The 24,994-nt window shown below is 39.7% G+C and overlaps 1 protein-coding gene across 10 annotated transcripts in view; it reads right to left on the reverse strand.

The window, feature by feature from the left end:
- NCKAP5 (NCK associated protein 5) overlaps window positions 1-24,994 on the reverse strand; it is a 556,514-nt gene that overhangs the window by 151,322 nt on the left and 380,198 nt on the right. For all 10 annotated transcript variants that reach the window (XM_035130314.2, XM_035130220.2, XM_035130308.2 and 7 more), the window contains one exon: window positions 1,332-1,400. In XM_035130314.2, the coding sequence (XP_034986205.2) occupies window positions 1,332-1,400 (69 nt within the window). The remainder of the gene's footprint in view (window positions 1-1,331; window positions 1,401-24,994) is intronic.

Here is a 24,994-nt window from a genome sequence, read left to right on the forward strand (position 1 = left end):
TTGTGTGTCACTTCTAAATATGCGGTAGCATAGTGCTGGGGACACTTTCACCTCAAACTACATAGAATATAATTCTTGTGTGAGCAAATAAATTGACTTTTGAAGCAGCAGTTTATTAAATAGGTCTATATTCTAGCTGAAAAGTTTCTGTAGAAACTCGCTCCAAAACAGCAAGTGTTAAAATTGCTTTGATTTCTTATGGACACCCTCAACCTATATGTGGTACTTAATGGTAGTAGGTTTCTTGATGGAAGGGATAGTGTGGAAAGTCTCCCAGCTGGGGGAAATGGTATAGCTGGACCTGGTTTTATAGCCTTCGACATAGGAAGTTCCCAAGAAAATGTATGTCTAAACATATATTCTTCAAAGCTGCTTCTGACAAATATTGTGAAAAATTGGGGGGGGGGTGTGTCCCTACAATCTCTATTTCAATTTTCAAAATTTTCTCTTAGCAGAGCAGGCCAAGAATGTCTTAAACTCAGGTGGTTAAGCTGGGTCTTGTGAGACAGAGACCCACTAACTTTCACTATCAACAGTTTCCCAGCTGATCTGGAAAATACAAACTTGCAGACTGAGTTTAGGTGACTTAGAAGGGAAAAAAGGAAATAGAACTAGACATGGGTCACAATCCAAGTTGATATTATTATGGGATGTAAAATCTCCAAGTTGTCTGGAATGCCTTAGATTGTTCATGCTTAATTAGGGTCAACAAAAGAAGAAAATGGTTTGGAAAATCCTCTTTCATTTGGGATGCAGAATATGTCATGGCTAAAAAGGATTATTACTATTACCATAATCTATTGCTGTACTTCTCAAAATGTAAGTCAATGGCATCACAGAATTGGTTTGTTCAAAGTGAGCATGGGTCTTGAAGATAAATGCAAAGAACCAATGACTTTTCAGTGTTGCATTATGGATTTAAATTAACCAACCCATATTAACCTTCCTCGGGTAGATCCACTCAGTAAAAGAACAGGAGCACCACTGGACCATACTACATGACAATCAAATCTATCATTCCATCAAGGATTTGTAGGTGAAGCTAATAACAGTATTTAACTTTGGACCTTTAAAAAAACCCACAAAAACTCTTTTGTTTCAAAGGGAGCTAATTCCACTGCTTCTAATCTACATCTGGATTTATTTATTTTTTAATTATGTGTATGTCCCATGGGAAATCTCTAGAATCCTAAACAAAACTACAAAAATTGTTCACAATTAGTATATTCGGGATTATTTTATTATAAACTGACTAACAAATAAAAATGTAACCCAATAAGAAAGGGAAGGGTTGCTTATTGGAAAAGTGACAAAACACTGATCCACCTTACTTCATCAAGGCAACGTTCATACTGTTCTCTCTGATTTTCATTTTCCATAGCCAGTGCGGAATTCTCTGCCTGCAAGACAGAAAAGTAATGCAAATTAATCAGTGGGCATGGTGTGAAACATGACAACCCAATCAATACATTTACCCTATACACCTCCTCAGGATCCAAAATAAACTCGGGGTGGGGATAAATAAATAAATAAACTAAATCTATGAGCTCTCATTTGCTGTTACAAATAACACAGAAATTCTATTAGCTTTATGAAATTACCACAAAATACATTACAATTTAGAGAACGGCAGACATTGCTATTCTACACATCTCTGTAATCTATTCTAGGCACTTGCAGAAAACAGCCTTTAGTATAAACACTGCAGTGGATATTTTGCACATCAATTTTCTTTTATTCAAGCTTGCCAAGCTCAAATGCTTGAAAATCATGAGTCAGGGGCATTCTCTTCCCTTTCCAAACCACAAAGCTTAGCTTAATATTAAGAGATTTAGAGATACAATAATAAAATGCAATTTCTTTTTATCATCCGAACATTGCAGCATTGATGGATAGCACAGCCATATTTTAGGAGTGGTTTTTCTTTCTGATATCATAAAATCAAGAAATGCAGCACACACTTTTCTCTTACACTGGGTGCAATGGCTCAAGCCTATTTTGTCCAGTGTAATAGGTGGGCAGTATATAAGCTCACCTCCAATTATCATAAATATATATAAATACAGTTCACTGCTGTAAGACTGGAAGAGATGGTAAAAATGTAGGGCACAATCAGCCAGTATAAAACCTCTCCTTTCCAACTAAATAAAGTGACATTGAAAGCAGCAGAACTTTAACACATGGATGGTATAATATACAAATTGTGCAATGTGGAAGCTTATCAGAGAATCCAGAAGTAGAACTTGAAATCTCATTATCTGAGACTGACACTTGACCTAAACTGTGACTGCCTGCACAGTTCCCAAATCTTTGATCATGCACAGATAGAATAGGGGCATCTAATATCAACCCTTTTAGTGACATCAGCATGAAGTATCTAGATTGCACAGGCTAATTATAATGTACTAGGTTGGACCTTGACCATCTCATGCTGTCTGGTAAACATAGCAGCACCTCCTCTCTGCTGCACTCTGGGCTCCACCTCACGCCTTAGTGTGGGTAGGGAGGGGAGGAATTATAGACAAACAGCAAATATAGCCTTTAGTGTTATGAAAATAATCCAAGCCCTTGTGATGTCAAACTTTCACTTCCACATTGAATTATGGTCATCTTTACAAGTAGAAGTTCCTTGTGCAGAGACAGGCTAGTGACTGTCTCTGGATTAGAATATTAACCTATTTTAATTTTCTAGATTAGATCAGAATGTTTTTGATCTGCCACTCTGAAAAGAAATGTCACCACTATTCAATCACAACTGAACAATGGGAGCTATTAGAGGAACTATTTGAATAAGCAAGGAGTGCTGGTTTGTCAACTAAGGCTGTCCTGGATCAAGACAGCCTGTTATCAATAACCCATGTTCTGGATATCTCATGGCTGTGGGACTGTAGATGTCCTTGAACATGGTCTGGAAGCTGCAGCTGGTGCAGAATACTGCTGCCAAGTTAAGCAACTGGGTAGCGAGATGGGACAATGTAACACCAATGCTAGATACTGAGTCCTGGTTGCCTATGTGCTACCAGGCCCAATTCAAGGTGCTGATAACAGTTTACAAAGCCCTAAATGGTTTTGGTCCTCATAAGTCCTCATAAGATGCAGAATACCAGTCACTGCAATCCTTAATATTTTTTTTAGGGGGGGGTAGGGCTCTGCTTGCAATCCCTACCAGGATTCATGGAGAGGGGATGGGTTCTTGACTTTGAAATAATCTCCCCTTAGTTATGTCTGTCTTCCATATTTTAGTTCTCAGATTCAACTGAAGACACTCATTTTCCCAGGCATTTGCATTTCATTTTTGGGACTCTTATCCCTAGCAGGGCTGCACATCACACTATCTTGTTAATTAAATGTTCAGTTTGGTTGTTGTTTTTTTACTGATGGTTGATGTATTTTGTTCTTATGTCGTCATATTTCACACTGATGTTGTTTGGAGTTAGGGAAATTCAAAAACCAACCAACCAACAAAATCATAAATTTAAACTATTCATTCATTATTTTATTTCTGCAAGATATAAAGCCTTGTTTCACTCCTGTAAAATATTTGCTTGTATCTTGGGAGAAGTCTTTTGGGATATGGAATCCCTTTCAAATGTATTAGGACCAAATAAAAGTTCTAAGCCATCTAGGCAGCACTGAGTCTAAATATTAATTCCTCCAGAGGTGGGAACAAAATAAAATAAACGTTCAAGCAAAAACAAACACTAGCCTTGGGAATCCAGGCATGACACCTGGTCTCTATGCATAACCTTCACATCACGTAACCATGACACCGCAATCAATACCACACATAATTACAACCATTACATAGTTTACATTGCTTGCTTCTCTTTTAATGTTCTGACAATCTATGAAAAGTGTTGGGGGCTTTTTTGTTATTGGTAATGAAATCAAGTTACGCTAGGCTTGTGCTAGCACATTAAGGCTGTGATCCAAATAATTAATTGGCATGCAAGTAAGAGGACCAGATGCGTAGCTCGAGCTTTCCCCCGAAGTTTTCTCTGAAACACTGCCCGTTCCCAAAGAGGCAAGCTGACATTCATCTTTAAAAAGGGGTCACTTCCCTCACACCAACACCCATACATCACTTCTTTGTACCATATCTACTTTGGTTAAATGATGAGAGCCACAGAGTGAGGTAGCATTCCAAAAGCTACTATACTTGTGTGATACAACCAAATTGTTGTGATAAGAGGAGGGAGAAAATAATTTCCCTCTGGAATAATCACCTCCATATTAGTGTACAGCCAGCACACACTGAGCCTACTCAGGGCCAAATCAATTGTAGAAGCGAACATTGCAAATGTATTCCAGGGCAATGGATTCAGGAGAGTAGACACAGCTGAAAAGGAGATGAAGAAAAGAAGTGACAGCAGAACTCAGAGTGGGAGGGATTGGTGTGGGATGCCACCCCACTTTGTGGCAGACACATAACTAAGCCACTTGTACATGTGAAATTAAGATATATATTTTTGCCCTTACATGTATCACTTTACACTTGTTTACACTGAATTGCATTTGCCATTTTACTACCCATTCACTCAGTATGCAGAGGTCTTTTTGGACTTCTAATGATCTCATTTTATTTTAATGATCCTTAACTGTTTAGCACCATCAGCAAACTTGACCACTTTGCAGCTCACCCCTAACTTCATAGATCCCAATACCAATCCTTGGGAAACTCCACTTTCTACATCTCCCCATTCAAAGAACAATCCATTTATTCCTACTCTCTGCTTCCCACTACTTAACCAATTCCTGATCCACAAGAGGATCTCTCATCTTATTCCTTGACTGCTAAGCTTACTTAGGAATATTTGGTGAGGTACTCTGGCTTTTGAAAGTCAAGTCCAGAGATCACAGTGTCAACCAGACCACCTCTATCAATAAGCTTGTAACAGAAAATGTTAGAAAGCAAACTTGATATATCTGAATGTTGAACTTTTAAGTCTGAAAATGGATTTGAATTTACACAGCTGGAGACTCTTCTTCATTTTGCTACTGCAGTGATTTAGATATTTACATTTTTTGCTGATTTGTACTCCCTGGTCAGAAAAACAAGAAAGTGGTACTTGCTTGCATATTTTTTGCTTAGCCCATGTTCCCCAAATACAAAATTAAGAAATAAGGATATGAGAGTCTTACAACTAATACAGTATAATCATATAATCATTTGATAGGACAAGTTAGAGAGATATTCAAAAGGATTCTGATCCTAGAGGTTTTAAATATAAACTAACTGGATTTTATGCAAGCTTGGTGCCTATCCTTCCCTTGATTGCTGAGCAAATCATATCCATTTATTTGACATTTTGTAATAGGGACTGAAATAGGAAGGGAACGCTTCAATGACTTCATTTAAGACCCTCCTGCCAGCCCCCTAAGGATGAAAAAGCAATGGCTAAATACATTAAATCACCAATAATGTAACAGAGCATTGGAGGTAAAAATAAAATAAACTGTAAAATATAAGGAGGTCTATTTTCTGTTTTGCACCTTAGCCTAAAAAATAGGATTTTATGTCACTCTTAGCATGCATGCTGCATACCTTTCTTCATCTCTTTGAAATCCATGATTCTACATGCTTGTGCCTAGATTATGCTTACCTCATGTATTGTCACATGTCTATAAATGTATTGAAAGAGTATCTCAACAGCTTAAGATGAGCATCATGAGAAAGAATGTTTGCAGAATTACGTAGGGGAAACATGTATGTAAAATTTCTTCATGGCATCAGTTATCTCACAGTAGGCTGAGATTAATTTTTAAAGTCTCTGTGTTTTCAGCAACATTTACATTTTAAGCAAGATAGAGTTGTTGTTTGTTGAGCATCACTTCAGATTACAAAATAAGCAAGTCTTTCCCTTTTGTACACATAAATCCTAGACACCAAGCACTATAGATTCAGCTCAGCTCTTGCGCCAAAGCCGCATAAATGTATAGGGAGACCTAGCATGACAGAAGCACCATGAATACTTCTATGCTGTTCTTATTTTCTTATAATCTATGCCAGACATCCCCAGACTTCGGCCCTCCAGATGTTTTGGACTACAATTCCCATCATCCCTGACCACTGGTCCTCTTAGCTAGGAATCATGGGAGTTGTAGGCCAAAACATCTGGAGGGCTCCAGTTTGGGGATGCCTGATCTATGCCTTAAATTTTGTATGTGTGTTTTTTCTTTTGTTTGTAAGCCACTTCGAGATACAAGTGTAGTATAAAACAAACAACAAACAAAAAAACAATACAACTGAGAAGGAAACCAAAGCGAAATGTTTGGCCCATTTAGTTTGTCTATAACTTGGGCTTGCAATATATTTTCCACCCAAGTCCTAGATTTCATACTGCCTTAAGCATGGTCTGGTCATGCAATGCTTCCAGGTGCCCTATGCTAGTCAACAGGTTGTGGAAAAAATAGATATAAAAGAAGAATTCCTGGATGCCAATAATAGATTAGATTTCTTTATTGTCATTGTGTAATTACAATGAAATTGGATGCATAGCTGCCAAGTTCTCCCTTTTTTTAAAGGGAAATTGCCTTATGCTGAATAGGCTTCCTCGCGAGAAAAGGGAAAACTTGGCAGCTATGATTGGATGCTATCCCATAAAATAAAAAACAAGAAACAGAACAAAAAACACAATATGCAGGTTTGGGACAAGTACTCTTTGGTCAGAGAACACCAGCAAAGATTAAAAACCACAAAATATATAGCAAAGCAAATTGAGGACATATAGGCTGTTAGACTTTTAAAATATGGGCTTAGTTAGTGGAGAAAGCTCCTAAATTACTGGTATAGGAACTTGAGAGGCTTGTAAGAGCCATGGCGTTTGAGCTTGGAGCAAACAGCTGAGGCCTCTTTACACACTGAGCTTCTCAGGTAGACTGAAGAACAATATGCTTGATTGCCTCCCTCTTAATGTGAGGGGGGGGGATGACCTAGCGAAGCCTGGCATGACAGATTACTCTGTGGCATTAACTCCTTCATGTGTGTTGGTTATACTGTATAAGACTAGATATCCCACATTTTTTTCCTGGTCACTGAAAGCACAACAGCCTGAAACATGCTGTTTCAGGCATGTAGTAGTAAGGCAGTCTGCCTTACTTCTACCAACACAAGAGTCCATCAGGAAATGAAAGTTTTCCAAATCTTTGACAATTCTACATGGTGGTTGTTGTTATACTACTAATAAACACATTCTTATGGTTTGGTGCTTAATATGTACCTTGGAGGCAGTCTCCTTTCCTATCTTGTTAATTTTCTTTAAACTGCTGAGACAAGCACTTTATGTATATGAGGAATAGTAAAAAAAAAAAAAATTAAATGAGAGGGGAAATTAGTTTGGAAAAAATATACTTTGGACTGATGTCCCTCTGCTGATGGAAGAAATCTATCAGTGGAATGAGGAAGGAAGTTTTAAAATAAAACAACAAATTCTCTCCCCCAAGTAGTTCTCTGCCCAGATCTGTTCTGGAGAGTCTATGGAACAGAGTTTTTGTTTGTTTGTTTGTTTTTTTGAGTGGGGGCAGTGTTGGGAAATCACCAAAAATTGTCCCCTTCCACATTCCACTGATGGGTCAGTGGAGGGACACCAGTTGGATACCATCCACAATTTGAAAGCTGTATAATCTAAGTGACTTGAGGGTTAATATTAAAGGTTTCCAGTTTGGTCTTGTGTTTACACCAGGCAAATCTACAATTAGGAAATCATTTTTAAAAGAAAAATAAAGCAGTATTATGTGTACATAATGCATTGCTTCTAACACAATCACGCAACCAAAATATGTGGTTATCTTGATGTCTTCTTCACATCAGATTTTGAGTATCTGAAAACTGTCACAATGACTACTGTCCAATCACTGTTAAATTCCACCTAGCTAGTTCAGATCCATATAACACAGCTTACATTGTACAGTAAATAAGAAGCCATCAGAGATAGATTATTGTGGTTTTCAGTCACTGCTTCTCATGACATAACATATGGTTGGGTGTATGTCCATAAATCAAAGGAAAGGAAGGAAGAAGATTGCTTACCAGTTTTAGTGGTTTCTCATTTTGACTTCAGTTGGGCCTTTAATGAAGGAAGAATTCACAGGTGTCTGTGCTATTACAACTAAAGCCTCACAGCAAACTATTTCCCATTGAACCATTACCCACAGCTACAGCATCAAGTGAGCCAAATACACCATGTAACACTATTTCCCATTAAATGAGTCATTTACATATTGCTCCAGTGACTATTAAGATACTAAAAGATCCGACTGATGAGCGTACATTGACAGGTATTTCTGAAATAGGGGTGGAAAAAGAAAAGACTCACCAACCACAAAATTAAATAGGAATTTTGTTTTTGACAGCAGTGCGATAATATTAAGAAACTTTAAATTACCTTCATTAGATAAGGCTCTCCCCCCAATCTACAATCAATTCAAAAGGAAACACATTCAAATCATTTTGAATGAAACATGCATTGCTGGTGGTTTGAAAAAAACAAAACACTAAGGGCTTAAACTCTTTCATACATACCATACGTTGCATATGTTCAGCTAGCGATGGCACCCTAAGATTCAAGGCACCCCAGAGTGCCATGACACACAGGTTGAAAACTACTGTCATAACCCAAGATCCCTTATTTTGCTGGACAAGAACTATGAGGTATGCAATGTTATCAGTAAATATATGTGAGCCAGTTTTATAGAAAGATGCTTGCGAATCACAGAGTGATGCAACGTTATTATTTTACCACCTCGTAAGAGATACAGTGGTACCTCGGGTTACAAATGCTTCAAGCTACAAACGCTTCAGGTTACAGACTCCGCTAACCCAGAAATAGTACCTCAGGATAAGAACTTTGCTTCAGGATGAGAACAGAAATCGTGCTCTGGCGGCACAGCAGCAGCAGGAGGCCCCATTAGCTAAAGTGGTGCTTCAGGTTAAGAACAGTTTCAGGTTAAGAACGGACCTCCGGAACGAAATAAGTTCTTAACCAGAGGTACCACTGTATAACAAAATGTTATGTTGAAATGTTATGTTCAAAGAAATGGAAGGAGAAGAAACTGAGAGGACTAAGGAATGCATATCCAGGAGGAATAACAACAACAACAACAACAACAACAACAACAACAACAACAACAACAACATCTTGCTGAACCTTCTCTTTAGAACTCAGTTGAACTGTCAAATGATTTTTTTGTAATATTCTTCATATTATATGATTATTTATTTATAAACGTAATTATATACTGCAATTTCATAAATATTATCTAAGGTGGTTACAACTACTAACATGCAATAGGAATAATAATAGAGATAAAACATCAACTGACTATTACGGAATATGTTTTTCTTAATTGTTTACATAAGCCAGGCAGCAATGAAAGTCTTCAGCAAACACGTGAGATGTACAGTGGTCCCTTGACTTACAAACTTAATCCGTTCCGAATGCACATTCATAGGTCGAAAAGTTTGTAAGTCGAAAAGCAGTTTCCCATAGGAAAAAAAAATATTCAGAAAAAAATAGCAAGTCAAAAAAACCGCATTTAAAATTCATAAGTCGAGGAAACTGCATTTAAAACTGCCAACGGTTTCTGTTCAGATGTAGGAAAATTTATAAGCGTGCGGCCATTTGTCCCGTTCGTAAGTCGAAAACTTCGGATGCCGAGTAATTCGTAAGTCGAGGGACCACTGTAATATAGACAGTGCCTTCTGAATCTCTATTGGAAGAGCATTACACAGGAGTGGGCCAATAGCACTGAAGGCTCATTTTTGTGTTGATATTGAATGAACCTCACCAACTCGGTGAGTTGGTGTGATCCTTCTCAGTTATCTCCACTTAACACAGTTATGATACGACTATGGAATTTCACTGTCACTGATGTCACTAGACTTTTTACTTACCACCAAGGCAGAATAAGTCACACCAGATGTAAATGGCAAAGCTACATTGTATTAGGGAAGATAATTAACTAGCGCATGGAAAGCTTAAATATTCTAATGAAAACTGTGACAAAGAAACAACCTGAATTTCCCGCAAGAGGAAAGAGGAGGGAAGCATGCAGAGAGAAAATTCTGCCTGGCATACCTATAATTACAGAGGAACAAAAAGCAAAAGGGAAGAGAAAGTGGTAGATAAGGAGCGGGCAGTATATTAGCTACTGTATCAGCACCAAGGGAAAAGGAAATGAGGGTTTAAAAGGTCTTGTGTCAAGTTGAACCTCAACTAGCAACTAAAAAATCTTTGAAGGTATCACTGATAAAGGTCAAGGCAAACAGAGTTATGGCAGTGAACTTTAAAAACACTGACAGAATCCTAGAACACTAGTTACCATGTACATTTCCTTGTTATTCATACTAAACTATTAGTCTCTTTATAGAGAGGATTATTGATTTACACAGAGACTCATTTAGCATGGCCCATTCAGTACATTAAAGTTGTTCAAGTACTTCAAATGTACTCAACATCTTTAATCTTTTTTATTTGTAATTCCCTACATTCTGTGCTATGAGGTACAGACACTCCACCATTTAAGGCTTTCAACAAGAGGCTTGAAATTTTTAAATAAGGGCATCCAGTTCTCTTCATATATATTTTTTCAAATATTCAAGGCCTGCATTACTAGCTGCTTGCTTTACCCCCCCTTCTCTAAAGAGAGAGACAACAACCTTATCCTGCTTATTTTAAGTCCTAGTAAACACTTGGCCTTCATTTCCCTCTGCCTGGATTGATGCACCAGTGACAAGGTGTACTCTCAGATGTCACCTTTTTACTGCTTCTTATTTCAGCAGGTAGAACTCAACCACCCACCCACATCTGATTGAGCTGCTCTCCCATCTTTATCACAGGACAGTTGTTTATAGACACTACAAATCAGTTTGGATCACATACACCCCAGGCTGGAATTTTAAAGGCGACAAGAGTACGCAGAGTGTCTTCTGGAACACTCAGCAAGTAAAAACACATCAATTAAAATGTGACATCTATTAGCAATTGAACAGAGGCTATAAGGCTTAAATTTAACAAACACTATACTGCAACTACAGTAGGAGCACAAGATGACCATGGCTCAATTTACTTTTTGGATAGTTTTATACTATAGCCCAATAGATCTTTGTTCTACATGTGTTGATAAATTTGTACACTTTGCTATTAAGGAATATATCTATAGAGGTGGCACATTAAGAGTAGGTAATGGACTATTGACAAAGCTAGTTGGGTAGTTGAGGCTGATGGGAGTGGAATTTCAACAACATGTGGAAGACCACTGGTTCCCTATCTCTGTGCAACATGTAGGTTAGTTTTAGGGACAGTGATTGGCCCAAGGCTACCCAATGTATCAACAGCTTTCCAAGCATTTTGACCTAAACAGTAGGTAAAAGCAATGATTTAGAAAATAAGCAACCAATTCCCCCCTTTTCTGTGTCTCACAGATGGTTTTACTTAAACCTATGCAGAACCAAATATTGAGTTTTCAAATATTGAGTTTTCACTGCCAGTTTTTAACAGTGAGTAGATCGCAGTTTCTTCGGAGTTGGCCACCCCTGCTATAAAGCAAGCATGTCCAACAGGTAGATCATGATCTACTAATAGATCACTGGACATCTGTGGTAGATCGCTGGCTCCCCCCAAAGAAGCTCAGCAACTTTGGCTCCCCTAAAAAAAGCTCTACATGTTTGCCCCGAAGCCCCCCAAACAGGGCTTTCCTTCCTTAAAAAAAGAGCTCAACTTTGACCTGAACCCCCTAAAACATGGATGGCTTTCCTTCCTAAAAAGCTCAACAACCTCGACCAATTTTTACATGAACCCTCCCCCCCCAAATACAGGGCTTTCCTTCCTAAAAAAAGCTCAACAACTTTGACCTGAACCCCCCAAAGGGGGGTAGATCACTGCCAGCTTTTAACTCTGTTAGTAGATTGCAGTCTCTTTGAAGTTGGCCACCCCTGATATACTGTATAAGGGATACAGCATCTGTGTGCCCCACAGCTGGCAACTAAACACCTTCCTCTCCTTATATACAACCAGCAACTACTTTAGCTCTGGTTTTTTGTTTACCATGATTTGCCACTTTGTCAGATGACACTCATTATTTTAACATTATATCTGAACAGTCCACTGTAGGTTAATTGGGAGGTGGTACATAATCAGAAACTTATAAGTCATATTGATAGGAAGACTGAAGTGCTGAAATAAAATTGTAGAGGTAATAAATATTACAATATGGATTTAAGAGTAAGAATAAATTAAGAAACCAGTGTTAAAATGAAGCCTAGGTGTAATGAAAGCCAGAATAACAGGCATGGTATACATAAATTAAGACTAGATCCTGCTGCAAGAAAATTGTGAGTGATACTGCTATTGACTTAAATGAGGAAGTCAGAATAATCCATTGGTCATCAATTGAGAGAAAGAAATTAAAATGAAATTTCAATCAAAATCAAATATGACTGCTCTGACTACATGCAGGATCTTAAAATGTCCTTAGTAAAGATTAGAACAATTAATGGATTTGTATGTTTGTGTATTCTTACTATGAAATTTGACGGGTCTATTAATATAACCAGCTTTACTCTTTAATTGCTAGTTAGTGAATGAGCAACTTCATTTTGAATTTCCAAATCTATAGATTGAAGCAAGATTTATAAGACTGCAATGACTGGACAAACACACACCACCTGTCTTACAGCTGTCTCTGTAAAATGTTGAGCCTCAGTTTTTCTGAGATAACGTTAGGCATTTCTGCTGTGCTTGCATAATATTTTTCTCAAAAGATGCTCTGATCTATTAAAAAAAAGCTTGTGCAAGAATCATAACATCCTTTATTGTCTTTCTGTTTACTGCATGATGGTTAAGACTGACAAGCCTTTAAAACCTTCAACATTTTCTTTCCTGGAATCGCCGAAATGTCTGGAACTGACATTTCAAGAGAAGGTTAAGAACAATCTCTAGCAAAATAGAATGTGCCACATGCTTGGACTCCTCTGCCAGAAAACAAGTGATCCTGGCTTCAATGTTTAAGCTGTTTGTCCAATGCAAAGTCCATCCATGTTAAATAGTGTTAGTGATACAGCCCTTGGACAATTGAACACTATATGGGTCATTAAGGGGGTTTGATTATTTTCTCAAATCCTTTGGTAAGTTTACAAATGGAAAATTCCAGCACTTAACCTACGTACATAAAATAAATAGAAAAATAATAATAATAAATGACATACTACAATCTAACATGCAATATTAAGAAACTAAATATATAGAACCTTTTTATGCTGACCAAGGAGTACATGTAGAAACACAAAATGGGTAGCATACATATTTAAAACATAGATATTATTTAGATGGAGTGAGAGGCTATGATGCTATTCCTGCATTGCAGGGGCTAACTGACCCTTAGGGTCCCAACTCTACAATTATATGATACTACCGGTAATAGATGAGAATTAATGTTGCTTAATAGTATAGCTTATTAATAATACACAGATACCCAGAGCACAGGATTTGGAATTCTTGGGCTAGGTATCCTTGAAATGTCAATAGAGTTCTTCAGTAAGATGATCAAACATGGCAGACAAACTTCCATGAAAGACAGGTTGTCTTCCATTGCCAACCTTCCCCTGTAATGTGTAGTCGCAGGAGATTATGGATAATATTCAAGGGTGTACTCACAGCTCATGTGGAGCAGTCCTATGGTCCACCAAATGTGGAAAATGCCCTGAATAAACTCAATTACAGTGGTACCTCGGTTTAAGAATAGCCCTATTTACAAACTATTCAGTTTACGAACTCCACAAAACCAGAAGTAGTGTCCCGGCTTGCGAACTTTACCTTGGTCTAAGAACGGAATCCAAAATGTGGAAGGGCACTGGTGGTGGGAGGCCTCATTAGGGAAAGCGCTCCTCGGTTTAAGAACGGTTTCGGTTTAAGAACGGACTTCCAAAACAGATTAAGTTCGTAAACCGAGGTATCACTATATACCTATGCAGGGTCCCTTGATAAGCAGATGTAGAAAAGATTCCTTAAAGGTAGGATTCTGAAAGCTCCTAGTCTAGCACAACAGAAAACCTCAAAGTAAAGCCAAGCATTTTCCTAGTTGGAATGGAATAGAATGCAAACGATAACAGGAAAAACCAACATAAAATACTATAATTAGAATGTTTTTCAGACAAAATCTACATTTGCTAACACAACAGTGTTGGAAGGTATGCATGATACCCAAGAAGGCAATTCCATTGAGTCATTGTTCTGCATTTTAAGCTTTTTAACTATTGAGTATAGCTGTCTTACTCTAAATTCTGATTCACGCATTACATCCCTCAGTCACTTCAGCATTTTGGACCTCCTTGCCTTAGAGATTAACTGTCTTTCTTCTTTAGCAAAGGAAAGGAGAGTTGGGGGAGGGGAAAGAAGCGTCACACAACAAGATCACTGCAATGATATCTACCATGAAGTCACAGTAGGCTATATTTTCAGCAATACTTGATGAATGTGGACTCCAAACCAGAATGGAACTCCATGGCTAACCTGATTTTTTTTTTAAAAAAACAAGTGTTCCGCAGGGACCTAACTTCCCATTGCTATTCCAAAGTGCTGCAATGCAGCCCCCAAATCTTGAATGGCAAAAAAGGCAGGTAAATGTGAATTCACATACAGTGGTACCTCGGGTTAAGAACTTAATTTGTTCCAGAGGTCCGTTCTTAACCTGAAACGGTTCTTAACCTAAGGCGTGCTTTCACTAATGGGGCCTCCTGCTGCCACTGGTGCGCAATTTCTGTTCTTATCCTGGGGCAAAGTTCTTAACCTGGAGCAACCACTTCCTGGTTGGCAGAGTTTGTAACCCGAAGCGTCTGTAACCTGAGGTACCACTGTATTACATTTTAAGTGTGCACTTGTCCAGACATTTTACATTTGCATGGATGTAACAGTGCAGTGTACACATGCAACCTAGATGAGTTTACAACCACATATATCATATTGGGACACTGTGAATGACTCCCTACAGTATGTACACAAAGTGGTAAGACACATTTGCCTCAAATAAAATGTCTGAAGTGACACTTCAGATGCAATACTCAGATAAAGAAATGTGGAACAGAAAATGTTTGTTTGTTCTTGTTTTCCTTTAGCACACATTTTCTTTTAAACCTAGAATGGAACATGAATGTTTAATCTTAATTATGTCACTGGGGCCAATTGTTTGCTGAAAGCAAAATAACTAAAAGGATGAGCATTGTGCAGTGAGAGAACCTGAGCTTGAATTCACACACTGCATAATTATCATTTTGTTTTCTTCAAATCCCTGTTTCCTTATCTACCCATCCCTTATTAGCATACTCATCTTCTCCTTAAATCTGCTTTTAGGTTTCAAGAGGATAAAGCTATTCTGATTTATTTATGGAAATTAATCTGTCACCAACTTCACTGAGATAGGATCGGTTTTCTGATATTTCACAGCTGGGCTTTTGGAGATGTTCAGAGTAAACACGTGGTTAATAATATCTTCCATTTTGAGGCACCCTGGAAGAATAAGGACTAGAGCTGCAATACCAATTTTCCTGGCACACATCAATTTCTGTAAATAGAACTAAAGTACTGTATAACAGCAGTAAACCTAATTGCTTCCTCTAAATAACATAGAACAGATATATTTCAGTCAACTATCAATTTAAGTTAGTTCCTTAAAGTTTCAGAAGCTGACTCAGTCTTCAGACAATACATTTCATTTCATTTCTGTTCAGAAATCCCAATGATTCGGAGAAACAGTAGTTTTTAAAAAGTATCGCCACAATATTCTCTCATTAATAGCCTCAATGGTTATCTACATGACAAACAGGATTTAAAGGAAAATAAAAAAATTCCTTCAGTAGCACCTTAAAGACCAACTAAGTTTATATTTTGGTATGAGCTTTCGTGTGCATGCACACTTCTTCAGATACACTAGAAACAGAAGTGTCAGACCCTATATATATACAGAGGGGGGGGGAATGGGTGGGGGGCTGATGGGAGGGGTAAACCTGGAGATGGCTGTTAATGGCTGCTGATGGCTGCAATTAGTCCTGGGCTGAGGTGCTAAAGAGAGCTTGATCATGCATAATGAGATAAGAATCCGATGTCTCTATTCATCCCAGGTGCTTCCATGGTTTTAAGCTTGGTAATGATTTCCAATTCAGCAACTTCTCTTTTCAGTCTGTTCCTGAAATTTCTCTGTAATAAAACAGCTGCTTTGAGATCTTGTATAGAATGTCCTGGGAGATTGAAGTGTTCTCCTACTGGTTTTTCAGTCTTATGGTTCCTGATGTCAGATTTATGTCCATTTATCCTTTGGCGTAGGGTTTGGCCTGTTTGTCCAATATAGAGAGCTGAAGGGCACCGTTGGCATTTGATGGCATACACAATGTTAGAAGATGAGCAATTAAATAGTCCTGAGATGGTATGTTGGATGTTGTTGGGGCCAGTAATGATGTTGTCCGGGTGTATGTGGCAGCAAAGTTGGCATCTGGGTTTATTGCAGGCTCTGGTACCAGTGTCCATGTTAAGTCTGGTGGTTGTATTATTGTGGGTGAGGAGTTGTTTAAGATTGGGTGGCTGTCTGTAGGCAATGAAAACATCATTACTGGCCCCAACAACATCCAACATACCATCTCAGGACTATTTAATTGCTCATCTTCTAACATTGTGTATGCCATCAAATGCCAACGGTGCCCTTCAGCTCAGGACTAATTGCAGCCATCAGCAGCCATTAACAGCCTTCTCCAGGTTTACCCCTCCCATCAGCCCACCACCCATTCCCCCCCACCCCCCACCCTCTGTATATATATAGGGTCTGACACTTCTGTTTCTAGTGTATCTGAAGAAGTGTGCATGCACACGAAAGCTCATACCAAAATATAAACTTAGTTGGTCTTTAAGGTGCTACTGAAGGAATTTTTTTATTTTGCTTCGACTCAGACCAACACGGCTACCTACCTGTAACTAGGATTTAAAGGATTTGCCATTGACCTAAATAGGGCCAAGATTGTACCCAGTGCCATTTTGCAACATCTCTTCTTGTGGGAAGAAGCACGGGAGCCCCACAGCTATTATCGGGGGGGGGGCGTTTCTAAGGATTCTGACATTTAAAATATTTTTTAGTTAGCCCCATGCACTGCTAAAGGTTTCCTATATTACTTTGGTCAAATTACTTGTGTCAGAGAGCTACAGAAATAATAACACAGAGACAGTCAGTCATCTTGAAAGATAGCTCACTTACAGATGTGTTGAGTGAAATGGAAGAAACTACAGCTCATATGCTATCTTGCAGCAATAAATAAGTCCCTGTGCATGGGTAAAGAGGAGCAGAGATCATAGCCAGGAAATATTTTCCGAGTGAGTGAATTATTCCTATAAATGGGTATATTTAATGATACCCTAAACAAATCACAAGTCATAAGAGAACACACATCAGATCACTTTAGCTGTTCTATGTGCAGTCTAAGTCGAGGACACAGAGGGAGGAATTCAATGTCGCACTAAGAAGATGGTTCCCACTGACAAGCCAAAATGGCACTATCTCCCTCCCCCTCCCCCCACACAGTTCCAGGCTTCTCCTGCCTCCCACCAGAGCTAATTTCAGGAGGAACTGAAGATGCATGGGAGGAGGGGAAAGCCCTGTTGCACAAGTGGAATTCCTTGCACCGGGCTTCCACTGACGGGGCAAGTTAGTTATATTCCACCCACAGCATATACATACCAATCAATCAATCTTTATTGACTATAATAAAGATCAGGCAACAGAAATAGCAATAATAGTACATATACCTACATCAGCACCAAGGGGCAGAAGCACTAGACCACAATTTTCAAATTACAAATCCTGAAGCAACTTACAACATCATTTAAGATTATCTAGATATTCTAATCACAAAGAGAGCAATAATCAAAACAGTAGTAAAACCAGACAAATTAAAATGAAACCACAGTGAAAACAAACAAAATATTATCTTCACTTGTCAGCTAAAGACAACCAATTTTTACATCAGGCAAATAATTAAGGGAGGCAGTTCTGTATCTGAAGTACCAGTACTGAAAAGGTCCTATGTGAGCATTCCAAGGGGGGAAAAGTTGATGCCTTGGGCATTCCTAAAGTATATGTCTGGACTGTAGTCTAAGGCACTGAGCATCAAAAAGGCAAATATTATAGCCATTTTCAGAAGCTAGAACTCAGGTTCTGATTGAACGTGTGAGCGAGCAGTATCCACGATTGCGCTTATCCCCATCCCAAAGAGCATGCACCTTCCCTTGACGTATACGCAATGGCACTGACGTTTGAAAAGAGGAAGATATTTGCAAAGGGGAATCAGAAACCATGTGACAGCATGCCTATCAGCAAGGGCAGAAGCATGCCACACAACATGGGGGGCGGCAGCAAGGTTAGCCAGTGTGGCCGTACATTTCGAAACAGGACTTACAAGTCTAAATGTAAGTCTAAATGTAACTATCTTCAGGGGAATCTCACTCACTAGTCACAATGTAGCCTAGGGAAGCTAAACAATGGCATCCACCATGAGGAAATCAGGCAGATACATTACTCCCCATGGCATTCTGCAGGTAATACCAATGAGTAATTTATTACTTGGAGGGAGAAATGTTCACAAGGAACGATGAATAAATTAATGTGTGGAGTGCTATGCAATGTAATATATATCTAGGATCGATCATATTTGTTCACACAAATATGCTGGTGATGAGGATATAACCCTCCATATAAGAGGTCACCGTCAGGGCAAACAGACTGCTTGACAAAATATAACATCTTCACAGCTTTATACATATCCTATTTGTCAACTAAAATAACACTGTATCCACCATGACCAACATATCTAAAGGGACATTGATATTGCTTTTCTGCTTATAATTGGAAATATTCAGTGTTGAACTGTTAGTCCTCAATTTCTCCAAGGAAAACAAAGGGAGTAAAACAAAAAAAAGTAAGGAGAGAACTAAATAGTTCAAACAACTGAAATTAGAGAATGCTTGTACCAACAGAGAATGACTATTTTGTCAAAATGTGTTAACATGTGTTAATGCCTATCTGTATTTATTTTTTATAAACACTAAACATGCCACATATTGACCAGAAAATAACTTTAGAAGTCTATGCCTAGAGATGACTTGGATGAATAAAAAAATGTTCAAGGAGCACTATTCTGTTCTCATTCTATCAGAGGGGAACAGGGCCATTACTATATAACAAGGAATAAGATGTCAAGTTGGCAATAAAGGTAAAGGGACCCCTGACCATTAGGTCCAGTTGTGTCTCTGGGGTTGCGGCGCTCATCTGGCTTTACTGGCCGAGGGAGCAGGCGTATAGCTTCCGGGTCATGTGGCCAGCATGACTAAGCCGCTTCTGGTGAACCAGAGCAGCACACAGAAACGCCATTTACCTTCCCACCGGAGCAGTACCTATTTATCTACTTGCACTTTGACATGCTTTCGAACTGCTAGGTTGGCAGGAGCTGGGACCGAGCAATGGGAGTTCACACCGTCGCGGGGATTCAAACCACCGACCTTCTGATCGGCAAGCCCTAGGCTCTGTGGTTTAACCCACAGCACCACCCGCGTATTGGTTAATGGATAAAAGGCCAGTACATGTTGCTGAATCACTTCCTCTTCACTTCTGCCCCAACGTGTCAGGGAGAAACAATCCAAAAAGCCTTTGCTTGTCATTGCATTCAGACAAGGACTGTGGTTTGTTTCTCCCTAACAAACAACAATCAGAGAGGCAAAAAGAGACCATGGCTTCATGGCTCTTGGTTTGGGGAAACAAGCCTCAGACCCAGGCCTGGACATACCTAAAAGCCAACTCCCACTCACAGAAGAGTGTGCAGTAGTGTGCTGCTAAGTCTTGAAAAGCCACTAACCATGTCTTAACTTTATGTGTGACGAAAACCATAGATGAATACTTACAGAAACCTCTATGCTACAACTAAGGCAGAGATTAGGAATCTAGTTAAGATGATTCAGCAGAGTAACTTGAAGCTAAGGATGTGTGAGAATTCCATTGTAAACAGAAACAGGAGTGGAAACTGCTAATGTTCACTTATTTATCACATGTCTGGAACAGAAATCAATCCAGTTAATACGAATGTCCGCTGTTGCTGCTGCTTTCCATCTGCAAATGATACATAATTGATTGTTTTCACCTCATCTGTACTGCATTTCCTTTACACTGAAATTAATTAGGTGGGATAACATAACAATTTGAAACTTACGTAGGTTACATAATTTCACTGCAGCAGTGAGATGAATGACATAGTTTTTGGCAGAAAATGAACTGCAGTGAAATGGAAACACAGTAAGGAATAGGGTCTAAATTAATGCATCTATTAAATTATCAATTTTATTGTCTTTATTTGCATTTCATACCTGGAAGGAAGTACATTTCAGAGAAATCGTCTTTAAGATCATTTTCAAACTGGTAAGAAAAATGCTACTTCCAGTCTGCAAAGTAATGGTTCTCCCCCCTTCTTTCCTTTCAGCTTATTGATTGAATTGTGTCCCTTTTGATCTCAAATGGTTTTCTCATGTTTGAAGTTGTATTTGCGCTTTCCCTGGAAAATTCAATACAGCTAATAATGGGTGGGGAAAGAGAAAAAGAAAAATGCCACATTGTAGTTTAGATGGAAACTTCGTGCATTAACTCTCACAACACATTAGAGCTCTAGCTGGGTAAGGATATTATTCTGCAGCAGAAAGGGTTTGGCAGATCAACATCACTGGAAGAGGCTCAAGAAAACCTCACCAATGAAGTTCAGTTGTGTTGCTGATAGCAACTGGTCTTGTGGGGCCAGAGGCCTTGATCTGAAATACAAGTCAAGTAATAGTACATGTGTTTCAGCCATAACTCCCTAATCACACAATATTTGTATCACACTATCTGTCAATAAGGAGCTCAGGGCAGCAGTACTGTACTGCTATTTTTAGTTTTACAATTTATTTATATACTGCTTTTCAGCCCAGAGGCTTGCAAAGAGGTGAACAGCTAAAACAAAATATACAGCTAAGTACAATAAAATGCTGTGGCTCAATCAATAAGCAAACCAATGTAATACAGCAAAATCAAATATTAGAAAGCCAGGAAAAAAACATCCCTAGCTAGAGGAATATAGGGCTTTCTCACCACCAACCCTGTATCTCGTAGGGTAGGAGTAGCCAACACTGTGCTTTTGGGACTCAATTTCCATCACCCCTGATGCTGAGCCATGCTAGCTGGGGCTGATAGGAGTTATAGTTCAGCAACATCTGGAGTGTACCACATTGTCTAACTCTTCCTTAGGGACTAGAAACCTGAATGGACAAAACCACTCCCGCGCCTGCGTCGGAGGTGGAGTTGTGGGCGTCACAACCCGACCACGCGCGCAGGGGCTGAGAGCTCAGCCCCTGAGCGATTGGGGGTTCCCGTCCGCATCTTTCGAGGGCTGACCAATCCTGTCAGCCGGGGGGGGGGCGTGTCCGGCTTCCTTTAAGCAGGTGAAGGGCGGAAACCCGCCCTCTTTCACCCCGCTCACCAACTTAGATAGCTCGGTTGGTTAGAGCATGGTGCTGATAACACCAAGGTCGCAGGTTCAATCCCTGCGTTGCATTGGGTTGGACTAGATGATCCTTCCCTTCCAACTCTACAATTCTATGACAAAGGCACTCAATATTTGTGCTGCAGTATCTTTCTTCTGCAAGGTGGCTTATTCCATTGACCCCTGTGCAGATTTCCTAATGCGAAGAGCTCTTGAGGGCTGGCACAGGCTACAGCCGCCCTTCAGCGATAATAGGCCTGTTATACCAAATTCATAAACAGCTGAGGTGGAAATTCAAGACATGACTCTTCTCCACCACCTATTCTATTCTCCGGGGCGGAGAGGTGGTTTGTGAGGGCCATCCTGACGCAGTTGCCTGTGGGATTATGCTGCAGGATGTAGCATTGTCCAGTTCCCAAGTGCATATTCATCACTCCAAGGCAGACTGAAACAGGTCGCCTGCAGCTGGCCTCTATCAGAGGCCAGCTGGTCCGGGCCCGCCTCTAATTCACCAGGATGGTTCACACGTGTAAGGCGCAGGGCTTTAGCCATATGCGGTCATCAGCCAAAGGAATTAAAGACCTTGGGAGGTGGAAGTCTAATGCCTACAAAGGGTACGTGCAGGCCTTATGGTATTCTGATTGTGTTTCTTCTGACTCTTTACTGTCCTCCTTTATTCCAGATACCATCAACTGCAGGTCTGGTCAGTTGGCCACAGCACGGTTCACTGGGCCCGTACACGTGCGATTGAATCTGGCCTCAGGTGTGGTCTTGGTCTCCCATGAAATGTCAGAGTGGCCTGGATTGCAAGGAGGGGAATGCATTGGGATGAGCTCTTGCCAGCAAGGTTCACTGGGCCCGTACACGTGCGATTGAATCTGGCCAGGGCTGCTTCACTCCCCCCCCCCCGATGCTTTGGTCATACAGCTCGGGGGAAAGACTTGGCATACAGTAAAGCCATGGATTTTTAAAAATAAAATAAAATAAAGAGCTTTATTTATCTTTTGCCGTGGATTTGAGGTGGAAGGTTTTGGGGGACTTTGACGAACTGTTGGCAGCTTACCCAGGACTGACGCTTTGGGGGTCTTCTCTGCTTCAGACGCGCTCGTGGTGTGGTGGGCGTTGCCCCAGCACCTTAAACAAAGCAAGGAGGCTCCTGGACTCATTTGTGGCTCGTAGGGTGATAACGCTGAATGGTCAGGTTATCCAGCACCCCGATTTGAAACACAGTGAAGCATCCCTTTACCATGACGATGGTGTACATCTTTCAGTAGTGGGGAACGATATTTGGTTGGCTGACATAATCAGGGGTATAAGGTGTTGGTTGCGAGTGTGATGGTATTGGCGGCAAGCCCTTTAGGCTCATTGGCGGTTAGGCATTGGAAATTGTGTTAGAGCTGAGGAGGGTAGGTAGCGCCATCACCTACCCTCCTCAGCTCTAACACGGGTTGGCGTCAGATATAGACGGTCAGGGTCCAATGCCTAAGGCAATACCGCTCAACATACGTAACCAACAAAGTTGTGGCCTTTTTGCCCATTTAAATCTATGATGTGTCGCGTGTCTTTATTCTCACAAGGAAGGAGGGACATTGCCACACAATGAGAAATACTAAAAAGAAAAGAAAAAAAGCAAGCTTACTCCAGCTAGAAGTGTGCTCTCACCACCCTTGTTCAAACCATTCAAGGAGAACAAGTGCTCAGTGTACATAACTGCCCCAAATCTTTTTTTTTTAACTAAACTAAAAATTTATTTAGAAGTACCTGAAATATTAATAGTTTCCATGCACACAAAAAGTTCCAACTACCTAACATATGCTCTCTAGGCAAGTACACTTTCCTTAGGGTGAAAGAACATGACCCTAACCCTTATCCCAACCTAACTGAATGAGCCAAAAGTGGTCATTGATAGCAATATACCCTGAAGTCCAGCGGTCCCCATATATAGCAGGTATCCCCAACCTTTGGCCCTCCAGATATTTTGGACTACAATTCCCATCATCCCTGACCACTGGTCTTGTTAGCTAGGGATCATGGGAGTTGTAGGCCAAAACATCTGGAGGGCCGCAGGTTGGGGGTGCCTGGCCTATAGAGATATACATGGCTGAAAGATAACAAAAGATTGTGGGTCACCTAATAACATACATAAACTGAGTGGGAATTTGAATCAAGGGCTTTATAGGTCCAAGCACAACACGGTATCCTCCACACCACACAAGTATGACTGATGCTAGAGGGGGGGGGGAATGCAAAGTAATTTCCACATTGAAAATGTGACTTTTTAAGTAAAAGAATGCATTGAAAAATGCTTTAAAATAATGTGCATAAAAGACCTGGCTCAGAAGGTCCTAAATCCTAAATATGCAAATATCAGAGGGTATTAGGGAAATTTCCCCTGAAATTTCAACTTGGCCTGAAAATGATTCAGCTAGCACAAAGATAAAGTTAACTCTGACAGAAACCAGGAGATCAAAACAGATGGAGCTTGAGAAAAGCTGTGGTGTTCCTCATCAGTGAGAAGTAGGCCATGAGGGAGCCTCAAATATATGCTATAGCTCTGCACTTTCAATTTTTGTTTTTTATCAGTTTCCCAGCTCACTCAATATTGACATTTGAATTAATCTTATCTGAAAACTTGGAGAGGCCTTTTTCAATCCCACTTATTTTGCATGGAACTACCTCAAATTATCACGGAAGAAGCAAAAGTTTTATTAGTGGTTATAAGAACTTAAGAAAACAAGTGGAGACTTTTTGTTGTTGGTAGGATTAGCTGGTTTTGATTGCCGATAACAGCGTAGGCATTAATCAGTAAGAATTCTTTTTGTTAATAACTGAGATAAATTATTGCCTTGGGTGAGGGGGGGCACTGTGGTTATGCAGCTAAAAATAAGATCTCTGATCTGCAAAAAATGTCTGAGTTCCAGGAGATTGATAATGTTCTCTTATGGAAAATATCCAAACTAACAAAGCAGTGCATACTCTGTCACAAATCCCTCTAGGTGGCAGAATTCACTTGAGTATGTCAGATGATAATGGAGACTGAAAGCCAGGTAATAGGGAGAGTATATACACCTAAGTCAGAAAGATCAGATGGCACTTACTGGCGTCTAGGGAAGGTGGCAGGTGCACCACTCTAGCATCCAAAAATGGATGCTGTACTAAGAGACTGCTATCTCTGTGGCAATCTGACAAATACTCAATTTTTGTACTCCAGGATTTGGTTCTCCTACCCTCTGAAAAAAGTAAGTATTCCAGAAATCGGAAAATGCCATACATAGAGGTGCTTATACATGATTTCATATGTGGCTATGAGAAACTAGTAAGAAACCTTATTTTCAGGTTTACAGTAAAAGGGAAAAGCTTAAAAGCAAACTAGTCATAGCAAACTTGTTGTAAAATGCGTAGCACAAATAGACATCAACCCAACTTACTTAAGTAATTTTTTCTCAAATGATGAATTGTATT

The sequence above is a fragment of the Zootoca vivipara genome, chromosome 1, assembly GCF_963506605.1.
Source record: "Zootoca vivipara chromosome 1, rZooViv1.1, whole genome shotgun sequence".
Lineage (NCBI taxonomy): Eukaryota > Metazoa > Chordata > Lepidosauria > Squamata > Lacertidae > Zootoca > Zootoca vivipara.